This window comes from Urocitellus parryii, chromosome 14 (assembly GCF_045843805.1).
Source record: "Urocitellus parryii isolate mUroPar1 chromosome 14, mUroPar1.hap1, whole genome shotgun sequence".
Lineage (NCBI taxonomy): Eukaryota > Metazoa > Chordata > Mammalia > Rodentia > Sciuridae > Urocitellus > Urocitellus parryii.
The window spans coordinates 15,089,967-15,107,727 of record NC_135544.1 but is presented as its reverse complement, the minus strand read 5'-3'; the positions used below and the strand labels follow the sequence as shown (position 1 = coordinate 15,107,727).

At 38.9% G+C, this 17,761-nt stretch overlaps 1 protein-coding gene across 10 annotated transcripts in view; it reads left to right on the top strand.

Moving 5' to 3' along the window:
* The window catches only part of Slc20a2 (solute carrier family 20 member 2), a 101,240-nt gene that overhangs the window by 82,216 nt on the left and 1,263 nt on the right, over positions 1-17,761 (top strand). For 9 of the 10 annotated variants that reach the window (XM_077792434.1, XM_077792430.1, XM_077792435.1 and 6 more), the window contains 3 exons: positions 970-1,561; positions 5,305-5,490; positions 8,505-8,589. In XM_077792434.1, coding sequence (XP_077648560.1) covers positions 970-1,561; positions 5,305-5,490; positions 8,505-8,589 — 863 coding nt within the window. Of the gene's footprint in view, positions 1-969; positions 1,562-5,304; positions 5,491-8,504; positions 8,590-11,791; positions 17,752-17,761 lie in introns of those variants that run through there. The other variant, XM_026409326.2, reaches the window with a different exon arrangement.

The window sequence follows — 17,761 nt, the reverse complement described above, 5'->3', positions numbered from 1 at the left end:
TGGACAGTGACTGCTCAAGACTGTCCAGCCACTTCCCCTCCTGCAAGGTGGGCCCCCAGCACCTGCTTTCCATAGGTTTATTCTCAGGCACAGCTCAGAGAAAACAAATTGGTTTTGGTTTTTGTATGTGCCTCCTGCATGGTGAACATATGCTTTACCTCTGAGCTATATTCCTAGTCCTCTAAAGGTGGAAAATTAATTTTATCCTGCTGATCTGACACATACTGCCTCCCACTGTTAAGAAGCACATAGTACACTACCTATCTAATGTGAACTGCATTTTGCCTCATATAATTAAGGTGTTTTTTTTCCTTTTTTTTTTTCTTTTTTTTTCCTGTAGTACAGAGGTACTGAGGATTGGCCCAGGGGTACTTTACCCCTGAGCTATATCCCCAGATCTTTTTTTTCTTTCTTTTTAGACAGGGTCTTAGTAAGCTGCTGAGGCTGGCCTCAAACTTGTGACCCTCCTGCCTCAGCCTCCCTAGTCACTGGGATTATAAGTGTGCATCACCATACCCAGCGTCATGTATGAAGTTCTTCTAAAATTTCATATTAGATTTCTTCCTTTATAGATAGCTAGAAGTAGAAAAGAGTGCTGTATTTCTGGAAGATACTTTTTAAAAGAATTTAGCATTTTGACATACTATGTTGTTAGTTCTGCCCTTTTGTTATATGCTTCCAAGTTTGTTTATATTTTTAATTTTAACCCTACTGTACTTTATAGTTAGAAAATGAAGCAGACAGAAAAGAATTAAAATTTTGTATAATCCAACCTTCCAGGACCAATGCCAGGAAATGGTAGGGAATATTTCTTTGCAGACATGGTTTATATTCAAGATGCTAAAAAATAAAACATTTTGTTTGATTGGTGCCAGGGATGGAACCCAGAGCCTTTGCATATTAAGTGTGCTCTCTTACCACCGAACTACACCTCTATTCTTAAATAAAACTTTGTAAAATCCTTTTCAGGAAGGGCCCTTTCCATGACTCATGGTTCTATAAAATCACCGATCTCCAATGGCACATTTGGCTTTGATGGCCACACGAGGAGTGACGGACATGTGTATCACACTGTACACAAAGACTCGGGGCTCTACAAAGACTTGCTGCACAAAATTCACATAGACAGGGGCCCTGAGGAGAAGCCCGCCCAGGAAAACAACTACAGGTTCCTGCGACGAAACAACAGTTACACATGCTACACCGCAGCCATTTGTGGGATGCCAGTTCACTCCACTTTCAAAGCTACTGACTCGTCCTCTGCCCCAGAAGATAGTGAGAAGCTGGTGGGTGACACTGTGTCCTATTCTAAAAAGAGACTTCGCTATGACAGCTACTCCAGCTATTGCAATGCAGTTGCAGAAGCTGAGATCGAGGCAGAGGAGGGTGGTGTGGAAATGAAACTAGCATCTGAGCTGACAGATCCTGGCCAGCCTCGAGAGGATCCTGCAGAAGAAGAAAAGGAAGAGAAGGACACTGCTGAGGTCCATCTCCTGTTCCATTTTCTGCAAGTCCTCACTGCCTGTTTTGGGTCCTTTGCTCATGGTGGCAATGATGTGAGGTAAATGAAATGTTCATTTGTTTAATGAGTCTGTATTGAGGGTCTCTTGGGTTCCAGAATATAGCAGTAGACGACACAGACAAAAATCCCTCCTACTGGGGGATAATAAACACAGGAGTGACATGCATAGTGCGCTAGATAGTGACGAAGGTTCAAAGAACAATCAAATAGAAAGGGGGAGCTGGTGGGGGGCTGCAGTGATAGGTAAGTGTGCAGGGAAGAGCGTGTTGAGCCAGGTCTGAAGGAGGTGAGGGAGCCAGCCAGGTGAATGTCGTGGGAAGAGGGAACAACAGGTGTAAAGGCCAAAGACAGAGAGTACATGGGATACTCTAGGAAGAGCAAGAGCTTTGAGAGAGGAGAGAGTGGAGACTGTATAGTCAGCAAGTCAGTCAGACCTGAAATATGTAGGGCCCCAAAGCACAGAAAAGAATTTCTATCTTTGGGGTGCAGGTCCCAGTAGTGGGACCTGCAGTCCCAGCAACTCAGGAGACTGAGGCAGGCAGATAGCATTGAAACAGGGCTTGGTAGGTTTAACAGGAGTTTTCAAAGCAGAAAATGGGCACAGGCATTTACTTGGAGGGAATGTTATATATTTAGGCCCTCTTGCCTCGATTTTTCTCCCCTGTAAAATAGAAAAACCAGCTCCCAGAATCCAGTGGCAATAACATGTCCGTCTTAGTTATTCCCAGTGACAACTGTGGTGTCGGTGTTAGCACATGCAAAGGCATGGCGGATGTCACACAGGCTAGAGTCTGTGATGAGAGCCAGGTTGTACTCAGGAACTGCTGGCTTGTGGTCACACTGGAGCAGCAGCAGCAGCCAGTGTCTGTGGCTCCAGAATCCCAGCGGGAGGCATTTAGGTGGGATTGTGCAGAGCCCTGGAGGCTGCCCAGAAGGGCTGCTTGGGGGGGAGGATCACTGGTGCAGCAACAGTCCCCAGGAGTCCTTCCAGATTGGACTCTGGGTGGAAGGACAGTTGGACTACAAAGTCTGGGATAAATTGAGTAACTGAGCACTTTTCCTTCGTGGCTTCTTGTGAGGAGGGTCAGCACCACCTGAGGTCTCTGTAGTCTTCCCCACTCCACATTTGCAGACTACATAGCTACCTGGTGTAGCTTTAAGTTATGCCTTTCAGTGTGATTATGTGGAGGCATTTCTTCCTGCAACAGAGGGAATCAGGCTGGGGGAGGGTGTGGCCTCCTGCGCAGACTCCTTTGGCTCAGCCCCAGGCCTTTACTCTGGAGGAGGCAGCAAAGTCTGCTAGAATCTGGGGGCCTCAACTTTGAGTCTTCATTCTCTTCTAGTTGTGTAGCCCTAGACAAGTCATATGCCTCCCCAAAGCCTCAGTTTCCCAATCTGTAAAATAGGGTCGAATTAGTTCCAAATTCGTAGGGTTTCCGTGAGGATGATGTAAGATTCTGGTATATCATGCTTATGACAGTTTTCCTCACATACTCAGCAACCAATCCATTGTCACCACTCCTATTATTATCATTAACATGCAGGGTTCATGTTTTGGTCTGAATTAGGACAACATGCTGCCACTTTTTTTACTGCCCAATTATTGACTTCTCTGTGGGTGCTGTACCTAGCCTATGTATACGAAACTTCACTTCTGTTCTTTTTAAAAGAAGTCTTGAAGCCAGACAAGCCTGGGCATCCTCTGCTCTGTTCAGTGTCTTATGGGTGTTTCCATGTGATTTTATTTGGGGCTCCATGTTATGTCCTATCTTAACTTTTGTGTGCCCCTCACACCACTACATTCCTCCTCATTTTTAAGAATTCTTCATTGAAGGCCTGGTACTGACAGAGTGTTATGAATTGGGCTCCTCACCTCTAGGAGATTAAGCTTTAGTTAGGGAGATTAGACAAACATATCTATGAAAAAGTAACAAACCACCCCAAAACAGTATTTCAAGTTCAGAAGAAGAATCCGGGTGTTCAGTACTTTAGATGACCAGAGTTTGGAACAATTGCTTGCAATTTGGTTCTGGTTTTGAGACTTTGCGCAGGATGCCTCCTGATCACAGCCAGGTTCTAGAAACAATAACTAACCATGAAAGAGGCTTCTATTCATTCAAGAAAAGTTTGCAATAGGCTTCAATACTGAACCATTTCTAACGTATTCTAATCCTTTTCAAAACAACCCTTTGAGCCAGGTAAGCAATAGCCTTCAAAGACACCAAGGTCACATAACTAAAAAGAAGCAGACTTGGGAGCCAGTTCTTTGTGACTCTCAGCTTATATTCTGCACAGCTGGACTGCAGGAGGAAACTAGAGCTAGCAAAGCCATTAAAATCCCACATGTGCTGGGCACAGTGGCACACGCTTGTAATCCCAGTGGCTCAGGACTGTGGCAGGAGGATCACAGGTTCAAAGACAACCTCAGCAACTGAGCAAGGCACTAAGCAACTCAGTGAAACCCCATCTCTAAATAAAATATTTTTTAAAAGGGCTGGGGATTGGCTCAGTGGTTAAGCAATCCTGGGTTAAATCCTCAGTACCCAAACAAACAACATGTCAGTTCTCTGCGGGGGCTGCCTAAGGCCTGAGGGGCAATAGCATGTCCCAGGAAAGCGTGTGAGTGCCTGAGTGAGCCTGAATTCATGCCTCAGTCCTTCTTCGTGCCAGCAACTTGACCTTGGCCTTGGTTTCCTCATCAGGAAAAAGAAAGTGACATTGCCTAGTTTGCAGGGGGGCTGCATGAATTCATGGTGAGCAATAATATTTGTGATTTCATCGTATGGAACCAGACAGATCTACCAAAACCAGGAGCTAGTATTAGTAGCAGTAGCAGATGTGGCAGTGGAAATGGAAAGAAATCTGGGGGAAAAAAAGAAGAAAAACAGAACTTGGTTATTATGTCCACTTCTTGTGATTTTTCAGAACTTTTTAAAGAGTTAGTAAATGACACACCATTAGGATGACTGTCAGGAGAGAAAAAAAAAACAGAAATGTTGGCAAGATGTGGAAAAATTAGAACCTCTGTGCTCTATTAGTAGGAATATAAAATGGCTTAACCACTATGGAAAACAGAATGGAGATTCCTCAAAAATTTAAAGATAAAACTACCATTTGATCTAACAATCTTACTTCTGGGTACAAATCCCAAAGAATTTAGTGCAGAGTTTCAGAGATAATTTGCACACACATGATCAAAGCAGCCTTATTTACAATAGCCAAGAGGTGGAAGCAACATAAATATCCAATGAAGGAACAATGGCTAAACAAAATGTGGTATATAAATACAGTGGAGTATCAGTCAGACTTAAAAAAAGGAAATCCTATCACATGGTACATCATGAATTAACCCTGAAGACATAAGTGAAATAAACCTGAATAAAGAGATAAATACTATATTCCAATTGTCCAAGGCATCTGAAATGGTCAAAATCAGAACCAGAAAGCAGAGTGGCAGTTGCCAGTCGCTGGGGGGAGAGGTGCATAGGATTGCTGTTTACAGAGTGTAGAGTTTTACATTTGCAAGATAAAAAAAAAAAAAAAAAAAAAAAGTTCTAGAGACCTATTTCACAGCAGTGTAAGTATACTTAAAATTATTTAACTCTACACTTAAAAATGACTAAGACAATAATTCCAGGTTCTGCTTTTGACTATACAAAAAATATTTTATCACCACTAGACTATGTGATAAGCCATAAGTAAAGTAAGACTCATTCTTGAGATTGAGAAGTCACTGTATATTGTGTGCCATGTGTATGTTTAATTAATCTTTTTCTTTCCAGTAATGCCATTGGGCCCCTGGTAGCTTTGTGGCTGATTTATGAACACGGTGGAGTGATGCAAGAAGCAGCTACTCCTGTCTGGCTGCTGTTTTATGGAGGAGTTGGAATTTGTACAGGTCTCTGGGTTTGGGGAAGAAGAGTGATCCAGACCATGGGAAAAGACCTCACTCCAATCACACCTTCCAGGTGAGCCAACAGGTTGGGTTGACAGGGCTTGGCTGTTGAGGCCTGCTGTCAAGCCTGAGTTGGTGTCTGAGAGCACCCATGCTGCTTGTCCACCATCAATGATCACAAGTGAGGAAGGGGCAAAGGACAAGAGCGACCCCCTCTTCCACTTTTGTTCACCACTGGTCACCCCCCTCTGTCACCACACTCCCCTGACTCACCTACAGTGGCACTGAGATGTGGGACAGAAAGGTTCAGAGGGAAGTAGTAGCTGAAGCAGAGCAGGAGGGAAGGGAAAATGGGAAGCCTGTGGCAGCCCCCAGTGTCCTTCCACTGTTGGTTTTCCCATTATGAAACCCTGAGAGCAAGTGGAGAGGAAGGGTAGGGCAAACAGCACCAGTGTCTGGGCCCATCTTTCTCCAAAATTCCTTATGCACATCAGCTCTACCTGTTCTAGGGAAGCTGTCATCCGAGCACATCAGGCTTCTTTTCTGTTTGATTTTCAGCACTATAACAAAATACCTGGAGAGGTAGCTTAGTAGGAGAGCACTTACCTAGCATGCATGAGACCCTGGGTTCAATCCCTAGCATCTAAAAACAAACCAAATACCTGAGATAACCAACTTAGAAAAAATTTATTTTGGATTGCAGATTTAGAGGTTCTAGTCCATCATAGGTTGGCCTCATTGCTTTGGACCGGTGGTGAGGCAGCACTCTGGCAGGAACATGTAGCAGAGAAAAACTACTCACCTCTCAAGCCAGAGAGAAAGAAAAAGCTGGGGTCTCAACATCTCTTTCAAGGGCACACCCAGTGACCTAAGGATTTCCCACTAGGTCCCATCTCCCAAAAGTTCTACCACCTCTCGATATACTATCCTGGTGATCAAGCCTTTAATGCATGGGTCTGTGGAAGACATTAAGGATCCAAAGTATAAACATCGATGCTGCTGTGTGTCAGTGTAGTATTCTGATTTTAAGTCCTTTGAATATATACCAAGGAGTGGAATAAGTTGGTCAAATGATGGTTCCATTCCAAGTTTTCTGAGGAATCTCCATACTGCTTTCCATATTGGCTGCACCAATTTGCAGTCCCACTAGCAATGTATGAGTGTGCCTTTTCCCCCACATCCTCGACAACATTTATTGTTACTTGCATTCTTGATAATTACCATTCTGACTAGAGTGAGATGGAATCTCAGTGTAGTTTTAATTTGCATTTCTCTAATTGTTAGAGATGTTAAAAAAACGTTTTTTCATATATTTTTGACCACTCATATTTCTTCTGTGAAGTGCCCGTTCAGTTCTTTTGCCCATTTATTGATTGGGTTCTTTGTTTTTTTGTTTTTTGGGGTGAGGGGGTTTTGGTATTAAGTTTTTTGAGTTCTTTATATATCCTGGAGATTAGTACTCTATCTGAGGTACAGGTGATAAAGATTTTCTCCCATTCTGTAGGTGCTCTGTTCAAGGTCTTGATTATTTCCTTTGCTGTGAAGAAGCCTTTTAGGGGCTGGGGATATGGCTCAAGCGATAGCGCGCTCGCCTAGCATGCGTGCGGCCTGGGTTCGATCCTCAGCACCACATATAAAACAAAGATGTTGTGTCCACCAAAAACTAGAAAATGAATATTAAAGAATTCTCATTTTCTCTCTCTCTCTCTCTCTCTCTCTCTCTCTCTCTCTTTAAAAAAAAAAGAAGCCTTTTAGTTTGATACAATCCCATATATTGATTCTTGATTTTACTTCTTGTGCAATGTTTACAGCAGTTCAACTTATAATAGCCAAGCTATGGAACCAATCTAGGTGCCCTACAACAGATGAATGGATAAAAAAACGATATGGTATATATACATAATGGAATATTACTCGGCCATAAAGAAGAATGAAATTATGGTATTTGCCAGTAAATGGATGGAATTGGAGAATATGATGCCAAGTGAAATAAACCAACCCAAAAAAACCAGATGCGGAATGTGCTCTCTGATATGTTGATGCTAATCCGCAACAAGGGAGAATAGGGAGGGAAATATTAGAAGTTTATTGGATTAGACAAAGGGGAATGAAGGGAAGGGAAGAAAGATGGGAATGGGAAAGACAGGAGAATGAATCAGACATAACTTTCCTATCCTTATATATGAATACACAACCAGTGTAACTCCACATCATGTACAACCACAAGAAATGGGATCCTAATTAGAATAAGTCATATTCCACATATGTATAATGTGTCAAAATACACTCTACTGTCATATATATCTAAAAAGAACAACAACAAAAAGATCCAAAGTAGTGCCTTCCTTTCCTAAAAATTCTCCATCCACCCCAGCTCTCACCCACCATCCTTCTGTAGTTACCTTAGGCATCCTCTCTAGCTCAGCCAGATGGGATGTGCCCCTGCTATTCTGGGGCGGGGATGGGAGGGGGGTCCGGAGCTTTACATGTGGTCGTTCTCTCATACAGCTTCTAGATATATAAGGGGTTAATTGACAAACTTAGAACTTTCAGAATACAACTACCTATTACAGGAAGTCTTTGCTCTTGTTTTAAAATGTACTAGAGCTCTTCATTTGCAATTTTTTTCTGATTTTCAGTTTACCCCTTGAGCTTCATTTTAACAAGATTCTTTTAGAAGGTTGCTTTGAACAAGCATTAATAATCTGTGAAAAAATTTGCTTTTTTGTAATAAGCACACATTTAAAAAATGAAAGCATAGTTTTTCTTATGCTCCTTTAGAAAAATGACTAATTTATCATCTTATTACACAGCAGGAATTTCTGACCCAGTTCCTGCAGTGTGGGATTTTTGAAAACGTATCAGGAAAAAAAGGCTGTTTGGGACTGTCAACAAGTATAATGAGTATAATGCAAAGTCTTAGTGTGAATTGTTGCCATTATGCAGCAGTTTCTTGTTCTGCTAATGGCAGTCTGTCCCAGTCAGCAGTCAACCAAAGAATGTTCTGGTGAGACTTTGCACCCACGGGGTGTCAGTGAGGCCAACAAAGAGCGCCTATGATATGTCTTCTTGTGCTCCCTCCTGCAGCGGCTTCACCATTGAACTGGCCTCGGCATTCACTGTGGTCATCGCCTCCAACATTGGGCTTCCTGTCAGCACCACACACTGCAAGGTAGGCCTCTGCCAGCAGAGGATTGTCCTTTCATGGGGCTGCTAGGATCAGCCCAGAGTCACCAAGTGAATTCCAGAAAAGCTGGTAGCTCTTTTTATATGTGATTGTGTGGGGGGTGGAAAAAAGCATCTCGGGGTTTGCCAGGTCTCCAGAAGCTTGTTGGATGTGCATATTTGCTTTCCTCAAACTGACCCTTCTGACCCAGCCCCTTTCCTGCTCTGTAGTACGGCACCTTTTACAGTTCAAACTTTGCTCTCTCAATGCGTGAATATAAGGACCTTCCTTCCTTACACGTGGGCTTCACGCTTCTCTTTTGGCTTGTGCCTCCCTCATTGTTTCCACTCTGGATTTTGCATTAAGGTCATGTGTGTGCTAACCGTGTGGCTCAAATAGGGCATGCCCCTGAGTTCCAACTCATTACTGGGTTCCAGGGCTTGACCATGGAAGTAGAAATAGAAATAAATCATCTCCATGGCTGTGTCAGGGTTTTTCTCTTCCTATATCATGTTCAAAGTGACTATAAAGCCTTAGAGTAAGTTCCAAATTAACTTAAATTCCCAGTGTGGACCCTTGCTGAGTGCTCTAAGACACAGAGCTGAACAAGAGGGAATTCCTTGTCATGGTGGTCAAATGGACAGTGAGGAGTTTTAATTATTAATGAAGAAGAAATAGACTCCATGAGTTTCGGGAGATTATCTAAAGTCAAGCAGGGGGAACCAGGACTAGAATACAGTTACAATAGCCTAAGTCCGCCCAGAATCTGAAGATAATTCCAAAATATCCCCCATGGGCCTTCTGTATGCAGAAATACTCACCACCCTCAACAAAGCAAAAGCCACTTCTAGATTTTTCCCTAGTTTCATTTATTCATATCATTCAAGAAAAGCTCATTTGTACTTGCCATGCTCTGGGCTCCTGGGGGAATGCAGCAGCCACAAGATAGACATGGTTATCTACATTTACCTATGACTTTAAAATTCCAGCCAATATGTTTATAAACAAATGCCAGTTAAATGCAAATGACTTTGTACTTCAAATGTTTAGATAGGGTGGCATTTATAAGAGTACTCTAAGTGGACCAGAATGTTTAAGACAAAGCTGGGACATGTGGCTTGAAGAGTCAGCCTCAGTGGAAAGAAGTTTCTTGGGTTTTTTTCCTTTTTTTGCTACACTTAGAAAAACCTCAATTTTTATAAATTCTCACTATAAAGATCACTTCCACTTACCAAGTATATGCAGAATGCCAGGCCCTGTGCTTAGTGCTTTATTCCTGCACAATACAACATTAACTTCCCATAGTAACCTTGTGAAATTAGTAGTTATTTCCAGTTTATAGATGAGAACACTGAGGCCTCCAGAGTTAGATCACTTTCCAAAAATCATAGAGTTATCATGTGATAGAATCAGGATTCAAATCTTCATCTCATGTTATGTACCTCCTAATTGTAGTCACGATAGTCATTGTCATAGTAACCAACCAATGACTAACATGTATAGGGCAAGTATTTGCTGAGTACTCTTTGGAGTGTACCCAAAGAGATAAAATATTAATTTATTTTATCTTCCCAAGAACTTTAAAAATATATATATACAGAGAGACAGTGCCTTTATTTTATTTTTTTATATGGTGCTGAGGATCAAACCCAGAGCCTTCCACATGCGAGGAAAGCACTCAACCACTGAGCTACAACCCCAGCCCTTCCCAAGAACCTTTTGAGGTAGATAACTAAGATTTCTCCAGTTTCACAGATGTGGAAACCAGGGCTTAGAAAGGTTAAGTAATGTGCCCAAGGGTGCACAAGCAAGGAATAGTCACACTGAGGTATCAGCATAGGTTGTGTGGTTCCAAGCCCTGCTCCCCAATTCTCTGCTCTTGCCTCTTCAGGATAAGGGAGAGGACAGGGATAGGTGTGAGGTGCTCCTATCAATCATCATTGTTATTTTTCTAATTTTGATTATTTAAAAAATTACCAAAAGGACTGGGGTTGTAGCTCAGTGGTAGAGCACTCACCTAGCATACATGAGGCCCTGGGTTCCATCCCTAGTACCACAGTATATAAAAATAAGAATTACTAAAGAAGTACATATTTATTGAAATATTTCAAACAATGTGAAACTATGAACGAAAAGTGGTCATCAGAAGACTGAGGCAGAAGAATTACAAGTTTGAGGCCAGCCTTAGGAAGACCCTGCCTCAAAATAAAAAATAAAAAGGGCTGGGATATGGCTTAGTAGCCGAGGTAGTGACCCTGTGTGCAATCCCCAATACTTACAAAAAAAAAAAAAAAAAAAGGAAAACTGACCATCTTCTTCCCCCTATTGTACCTCTCTTCAATTCTCCATTTCATTATGTGGGAACATAGAAAAAAAATACATATTGTTTTCCAAGTTTTTTTTCCAAGGCTTTTACTTTTTTATGTTTTTATTGGTACATTATAATTATACACAATAGTAGGAGTCATTGTGAGTTATTCATCAATTTCAATCCCAGTGTGCCCAAGTACTCTTGCCTGCCCCCACCCTCCAATCCCCTTCTTCTACTCTCCTGGTTTCCCTTCAATGGGTGCATTATACTTATATGTAAAAGTGGGATTCATTGTGATATATTTGTACATGCACATAGCATAAAGGATATTGTAGCAATAGTTGGCTCTTTGAAAACATTAACAAGATTGTTAAACCCTTAAACTTTTTAACTTTTCTGTAGGCATAAATAATCACTGTCTTTTTAATGGTTAACTGCACTTTAGCAAACTTTTAAAAGCATACTCTCACACTAGTTGAAATATCTCTTAAAAAAAAAAAAAACAGCACCAGTTTGGTTTTCCTAGGTAACTGTTTCTTACCTAACTACATTAGCATTTACACTAATGTGTAAAGTATTATAACTGATAATACTGACTTTGCTAGTAACACTAAAATCTAGAATACAACTTCTAGAAATAGATGAAAAGTATAAAATGCCTTTAAAAAGTAATCTATTCATTTTTATCTTTTTAATATCATTTCCCCAGTATTTATATTTACACTATAAAAAAGAGATGTTATTAAGGGATTCATATCCAGTTTGTACAGGACCTTTGTGAATGAATATGTTATTGCTGACCTAAAGTAGCTATACAAGGCATTTGATAAGTTTTGTGTCTGTGGGATGTGATACTTGTTGGCACCTAAAGCAAGTCTTCTTCTCATTGGACCACAGCGGGATGTCATCAGTGAAATGGACAAGACAGAGCTCAACTTGGATTCTTATCAGTTTGTTCAGTGTCATTGATCATGGACTTCTGGACAAAGACCAGAGCTAGTCACTCTAGGAGGCACAAGAAGAGTCCTGGCTCATGAGAACATACAGGGCTGTGGGAGAGCAAACCACTCACATCAAGTCCAGATAATAGAATTGCTAGGAAGAGGTCACAGCTGCCATCGCCCTATAACACTTACTCTTTTAGATCACATATTTCCTCTGCATGCAACAATCCCCAAATGCAAACGTGGGATGAAGTATGAAAGAAGTGGGATGGTATTTAATGGGGCCTGTGTGGGGGGAGCCATGAGTCCGTACACATTCAGAGGGTGTTGATGTCCATGTAAAATCATAACCAGATTGTATCCGATTTTCAAGAGTAATTATCCTGCATTTGATTTTTAAGTTTCTTGCTTGGAGCCATCCATTTGAAGGTGGGCAAACGTAGGGAAATTGGCAGGAAAAAAGATGGAAACTCTTTTTTTTAAATGAGCTTTTGAGTTTATCTGGGTAGATTTCATTTATTCATACTTTCACCTAAGGGAACATAATTTAGTGCATAGTTTAAATTTTGTCATAACCTATTTAAAATGTTTTGTGATATGAATGTTAGCTGAATGTATAATTCAGAAAAGAACAAATAGAAAAAGTGTATCACATTTTATTTCAAAAGCACATATAAAACAATCTGCTTTGATTATAGATTTTGCTCTCTAGAAGCATTTACATTTTATACATTTTTGTGTCTCATATCAGAGGGCTCAGTTTACTAGATATTTTCCTAGGGTAAAACCTCTGAGTAAGGTCAAAAGCTTGGGGTTGTGGTTCAGTGGTAGAGTGCTCATCTAGCATGCATGAGGCACTGGGTTCTATCCCCAGTACCATGTAAAAATAAATAAATAAATAAAGGTATTGTGTCCATCTACAACTAAAAAAAAATTTTAAAGAGAATCTGGGGCCCTTTTTTAAAAAAAAAAATCTTCATTAAAGAAATATAGACTAGCCCTTGAAATAAAAATATCCTGAAATATTCAGCAATTCGTTCATTGTTCACTTCTGTGAACCTTAATCCACTTTGATCTTTAGCTCTAAAGCATAACGCATACCACATTAAGACCATTGCTGAACACAGACACTTGTTTGTGAGCTTTCTGATAGGAATTCTGAGTGGTCTTATTTAAAATTTTTTAATTCCATAGTGGGCTGGATTGAGATTACTGTCATTTGTGAATTATCCACATTGTCAACCTGTTAGTGACATAGATGATTTCAACTGGTGTTAGGATTTAGAACAGCATATAAGAAATCCTAAGGATTTAAAAATTTAGAATTATAATTTCTAATTTAATCTCTGATTTTGCTCTCTGTTTTCCCTACTCCTTAGTAGTTCTGCTATTAGTTTTATGATGATGATCTTAAACTGGACCCATATTTAATTTATTAAAAGGCAAGTTAGAATACAGCAAAAAATGTTCTTTTATATCAACAAAAGACACAATCAGTAGTGATGACATAATACTGTGGAACTTTTATGAGCCAAATAATATATAACAACTAAATCATGTACATTAGGTGAAACTGTCACAGCTTAGACATTAGTATGTCCAATCCTATAACAAATGAAGCAGAGGAAAAAGTACTGAGGGGTAAAAAAGGACTTACACAGTATAATTACCAGCTGTATATCAAATTGGTATCCTACTAATCATAGGCTTTCTTATTGGGTATCATGAAAATTAATCATAAATTCAGAAGACCATTGACAAAATTTTAAAAATAGAAGTTGTATTAACTACAACCTCTAATCACAGTGTGTCAAGCTAGAAATTAAGTAAATATTGGAATAAGAATGTATCCCTTGGAGCTGGATGCAGTGGCACGTGCCTATAACTGCCATTAACTCAGGAGGCTGAGCCAGGAGGCTGAGGCAGAGAGATTAAAAGTTTGAGGGCAGCCCCAGCAATTTGGTGAGACCCTGACTCAAAATAAAAAGTAGAAGGGGCTAGGATTGTAGCTCAGTGGTAGAGCTCCCCTGGCCTCAATCCCCAGTACTACACACACACACACACACACACACACACACACACACACATATACACATGTCCCCTTGAACAGTTTTTAATGCTTTTTAAAGTAACAATTGAATCAAGGAGTTTTTAAAACAATACAGTGACAGCTTTCTTGGAAAATACTAAAAACTCTGTGCATGTGTGTTTCTGTGTGTACACATAGCAAAACCTGTGGCAACTGAAGCTCCACTAAAATGAAAATGCCTATCTTTAAATGGTTCAGTTTATCAAAGGAAAAATAAAATAAGCAAATATTCAAATTAGGATTTTATAAAAAGTCCACAACAATAAAAATTCTGAAGAAAGATATAAGAGTATAACCAATTAAAACAAATTTAAAAATAAAAAAAGATGGTCAACTGAAAAAAAGAAAGATTTAAGAAGTATTTAAAGCAAAATTTTTAAAATAGTGAAGAAGGAGATGGAGTGGTTACTAATAAAATTTATCAAATCACATCAAAGGAAAACAAAGGAAGAGGAGTTAAGTTAAAAGGAGAAAAGACATTGTAGGAACAGATATAAAGAATTTGGTGTTTTTTCTTGAAATGGTGTTACTATGTTGCCAAGGTTGGCCTTGAACTTCTGGGCTCAAGCAATCCTCCCACCTCAGCCTCCCAAGCAGCTAGGACTCCAGGTGTGCTCTACCCTGTCCAGCTTGAAGAGAATTCTTTTGTTTCTTTTTTTAAATCATGAAAGGAACCACACAGCTGTATGTGAAGGGTCTGAAAACCTATGTGAAATGAGTTAGCTTTTGCAAAATGTACATGACAAAAAAAATACTGACATAAGAGGTAGAAAAATGTAGAGAAACCTGACCAGAGCAATAGAATGAAAATAAGGGAGTTCTTCAAAAAAAGTTATCCTCCCCAAAAGAGCAAAAAGAATGTGGCACCTCTGACTCCTGTTCTAATTCATCATTTCCATTAAAAAAATAATAATAGATAATTCCATTATCATATAAATTTTCCACAATGTAGGAGGAAAAAAAAGCAAAACAAAACTAGAATATTTCCAGTGTATTCTATAAAGTATACACTGAATAACCCTAATTCTGAAAACCTAACTAAAATATCACAAACAATTGTGAAAATTCAGCAAATTGTGGTAAAATGTAAGAATATAGGGAACATAAAATGTATTGCTTTAACCATTTTAAGTGTAAAACTGTGTGTCAGTAAGTACATTCACATTGTTGTACACCTGCTGCCCAGTACATTGTCTACCTGAGTACTTTCTGTATGTATATCATTAAGTAAAAAACAAACAAATCCACCCACAAAAAAAATCACAAACAAAAAAACCTATCTTCACCTATGAATATTGATTTAAAACTTTAGGATGTTAATAAATGACATCAAAAGAACATTTCAGCACTTGTAAGTAGAACCTTCTGGATTATCAGGAAGTAGGCTCTGTGAATTCTCTATCTCTGTGGGACCTGACCTCACAGGGGATCCACAGAAATGTGCTGAGTTCCAGGAAAGGTAAGAGGACATCTAGAGTAAAAAGCCCAAGCCCAAGAGAAAGATAAAAAATCTAGAGCTTATCATCATAGCCAGTTAGAAAAGATAACGGAAATTAAAAGGGAGAAAAAATTCTTCCATGATTTCAGGGGGGGAAAAAAGTCATTTTAGAATAATCCTAGGAAGAAATGTGAATGATGTATACGCAAAAGGCCTAAGTCTTTGCTTAGAGATATGAAAGAAAACCAGAATATGAGACATACTGTGAGATGGGATGGGGGAAACTACGTTTTATAAAGATATCCCAAATACATACCTCCAACATACCCGCCCCCACCCACAGAATTTTTCTTGGTACTTTACAAAGTGGGATTATTCGGGGTAGGATAAATTATCAGGAGTATCAAATGGTGTAAAAAGAGAAGTGATGAGGAGAGACTAATGGTATGTGTTCTAGGGAAATATGGGTTAAAAGTAGGTGCTGGGGGAAAGGATCTCTTCTCCCCTTTTTCTTCACTATTATTTAAAATTTAGTTTCCTTTTATGTTTCTTACGTTTACTGTTTCCGAAGTGTTTAGTGAGTACCAAGTTTCAATTTGGGGTGATGAAAATGGTCTGGAGGTGGATGGTGGTGAAGGTTGCACAATAATCAGATGTACTTAAATGCCTTTAAAAATAGTTAAAATGGTAAGTTTTATGTTATGCATATTTTATCACAATAATATTTTTAAAAATATATATTTGTATAAGAACAGATGAAACCTATCATATATGAGCATGTTTATAGAAGGAAAAAATTTAACCAGTAAGTAACATTGAGTAGCTAGAAAAACAAAATTAGACCCACAGCTCTCCAATTACATGAACATAAATCGATGGCTTTAAATAATATTTTAAGAATATTATTAAATTTAGAATAAAATAGAATTTTATTTTAGAAAATTTAGAATAAAGTAGAATTAGGTATTTGTCAAATATTCAAACTAAGGATAAATCACAGAATAAAAGTATAACATATTTATTTATTGATTGATTGATTGATTAAAGAGAGAGTGAGAGAGGAGAGAGAGAGAGAGAGAGAATTTTTAATATTTATTTTTTAGTTCTCGGCAGACACAACATCTTTGTTGGTATGTGGTGCTGAGGATCGAACCCGGGCCACACGCATGCCAGGCGAGCGCACTACCGCTTGAGCCACATCCCCAGCCCAAAAGTATAACATATTTAATTGCATGAAACTGGAAATTCCAAAATGAAGCAAAGCAAAATTCCTAGATTGAGAAAGTATTTATATTAGATATCACAGTTAATATTATTATTCAATAACATTCACACATAAATAAATAAAGGGCACATTAGATTCCAATATGTTAAATGGGCAAAATACATGAAAAAAAAAAACTTTTATATGTTAAAAACTAGAAGGAATGAAATTGGGTAACTACACAAAAGAAAGTTCAACTGGCACAGAGGTGTACACCTATAATCCCAGCAACTGGGGAAACTGAGGCACGGATCACAAGTTGGAGTCTCTAGTCTCAGCAATTTAGCAAAGCCCTAAGCAACTTTATAAGACCCTGTCTCAAAAAATAAAAAGCCCTGGGGATGTAGCTCAATGGTAAAGTGCCGCTGGGTTCAATCCCCAGTCTTAAAAAAAAATGAAGTTCAGCCTTAGTTGTGATTAAAGATATGCAAACTGGGCTGAAGATTAACTGCCTTTAAATATGCTAGTTTTTTGGTTTCCAGTTTGCTTCCATCTTAAGTGTTCTATTTTATTTTTCTGTAGTTAAATTACTCATGCTTTAAATCACCTTTCCTGTTTGAATCTCATTGGCCACTGTTAAGTGTTTGGAGATTAATAGAGACAAAGCATATTTTATGTAGTTCTTTAAAATCCAACTTGCATGTGACCAAGGGGCACCCTATTAAACTCTCAGCATAATCAGTCCCCCTGTGAGGCATGAGATATTAAAAGCATTGTATTTTCTTAGGATTTTCATTTTCTAGGATAATGTTATATTTTTTTTTCCTTTCAAAAATTTCAACAAGCCATAAATGAACTTTGAGTGTTTTTGAAAAATACTTGAATTAATATTAACATTCTAATTTGCACATGTCCATATCTGTCACCTTATGAGTCATAGTTGATAGTTTAGATTCAATAATATTTATGTGAATTGTAGTTGAAAATGTACATCACAACTATATATGGAATGGAATAATCCTAAAACAATTGTGCCTAACAAACATTTAACAAACTTAGGGGAAATAATTGTCAATTTTATAATGTAGTTTATTTCTGTGCTTAGCCTATTTACATTAGTTAAATGTAAATTTTGTGTCTCACCTTTAAATACAGGGGCCTCGTTTTTACTTTTAAATGTTTGTGCTTCTGC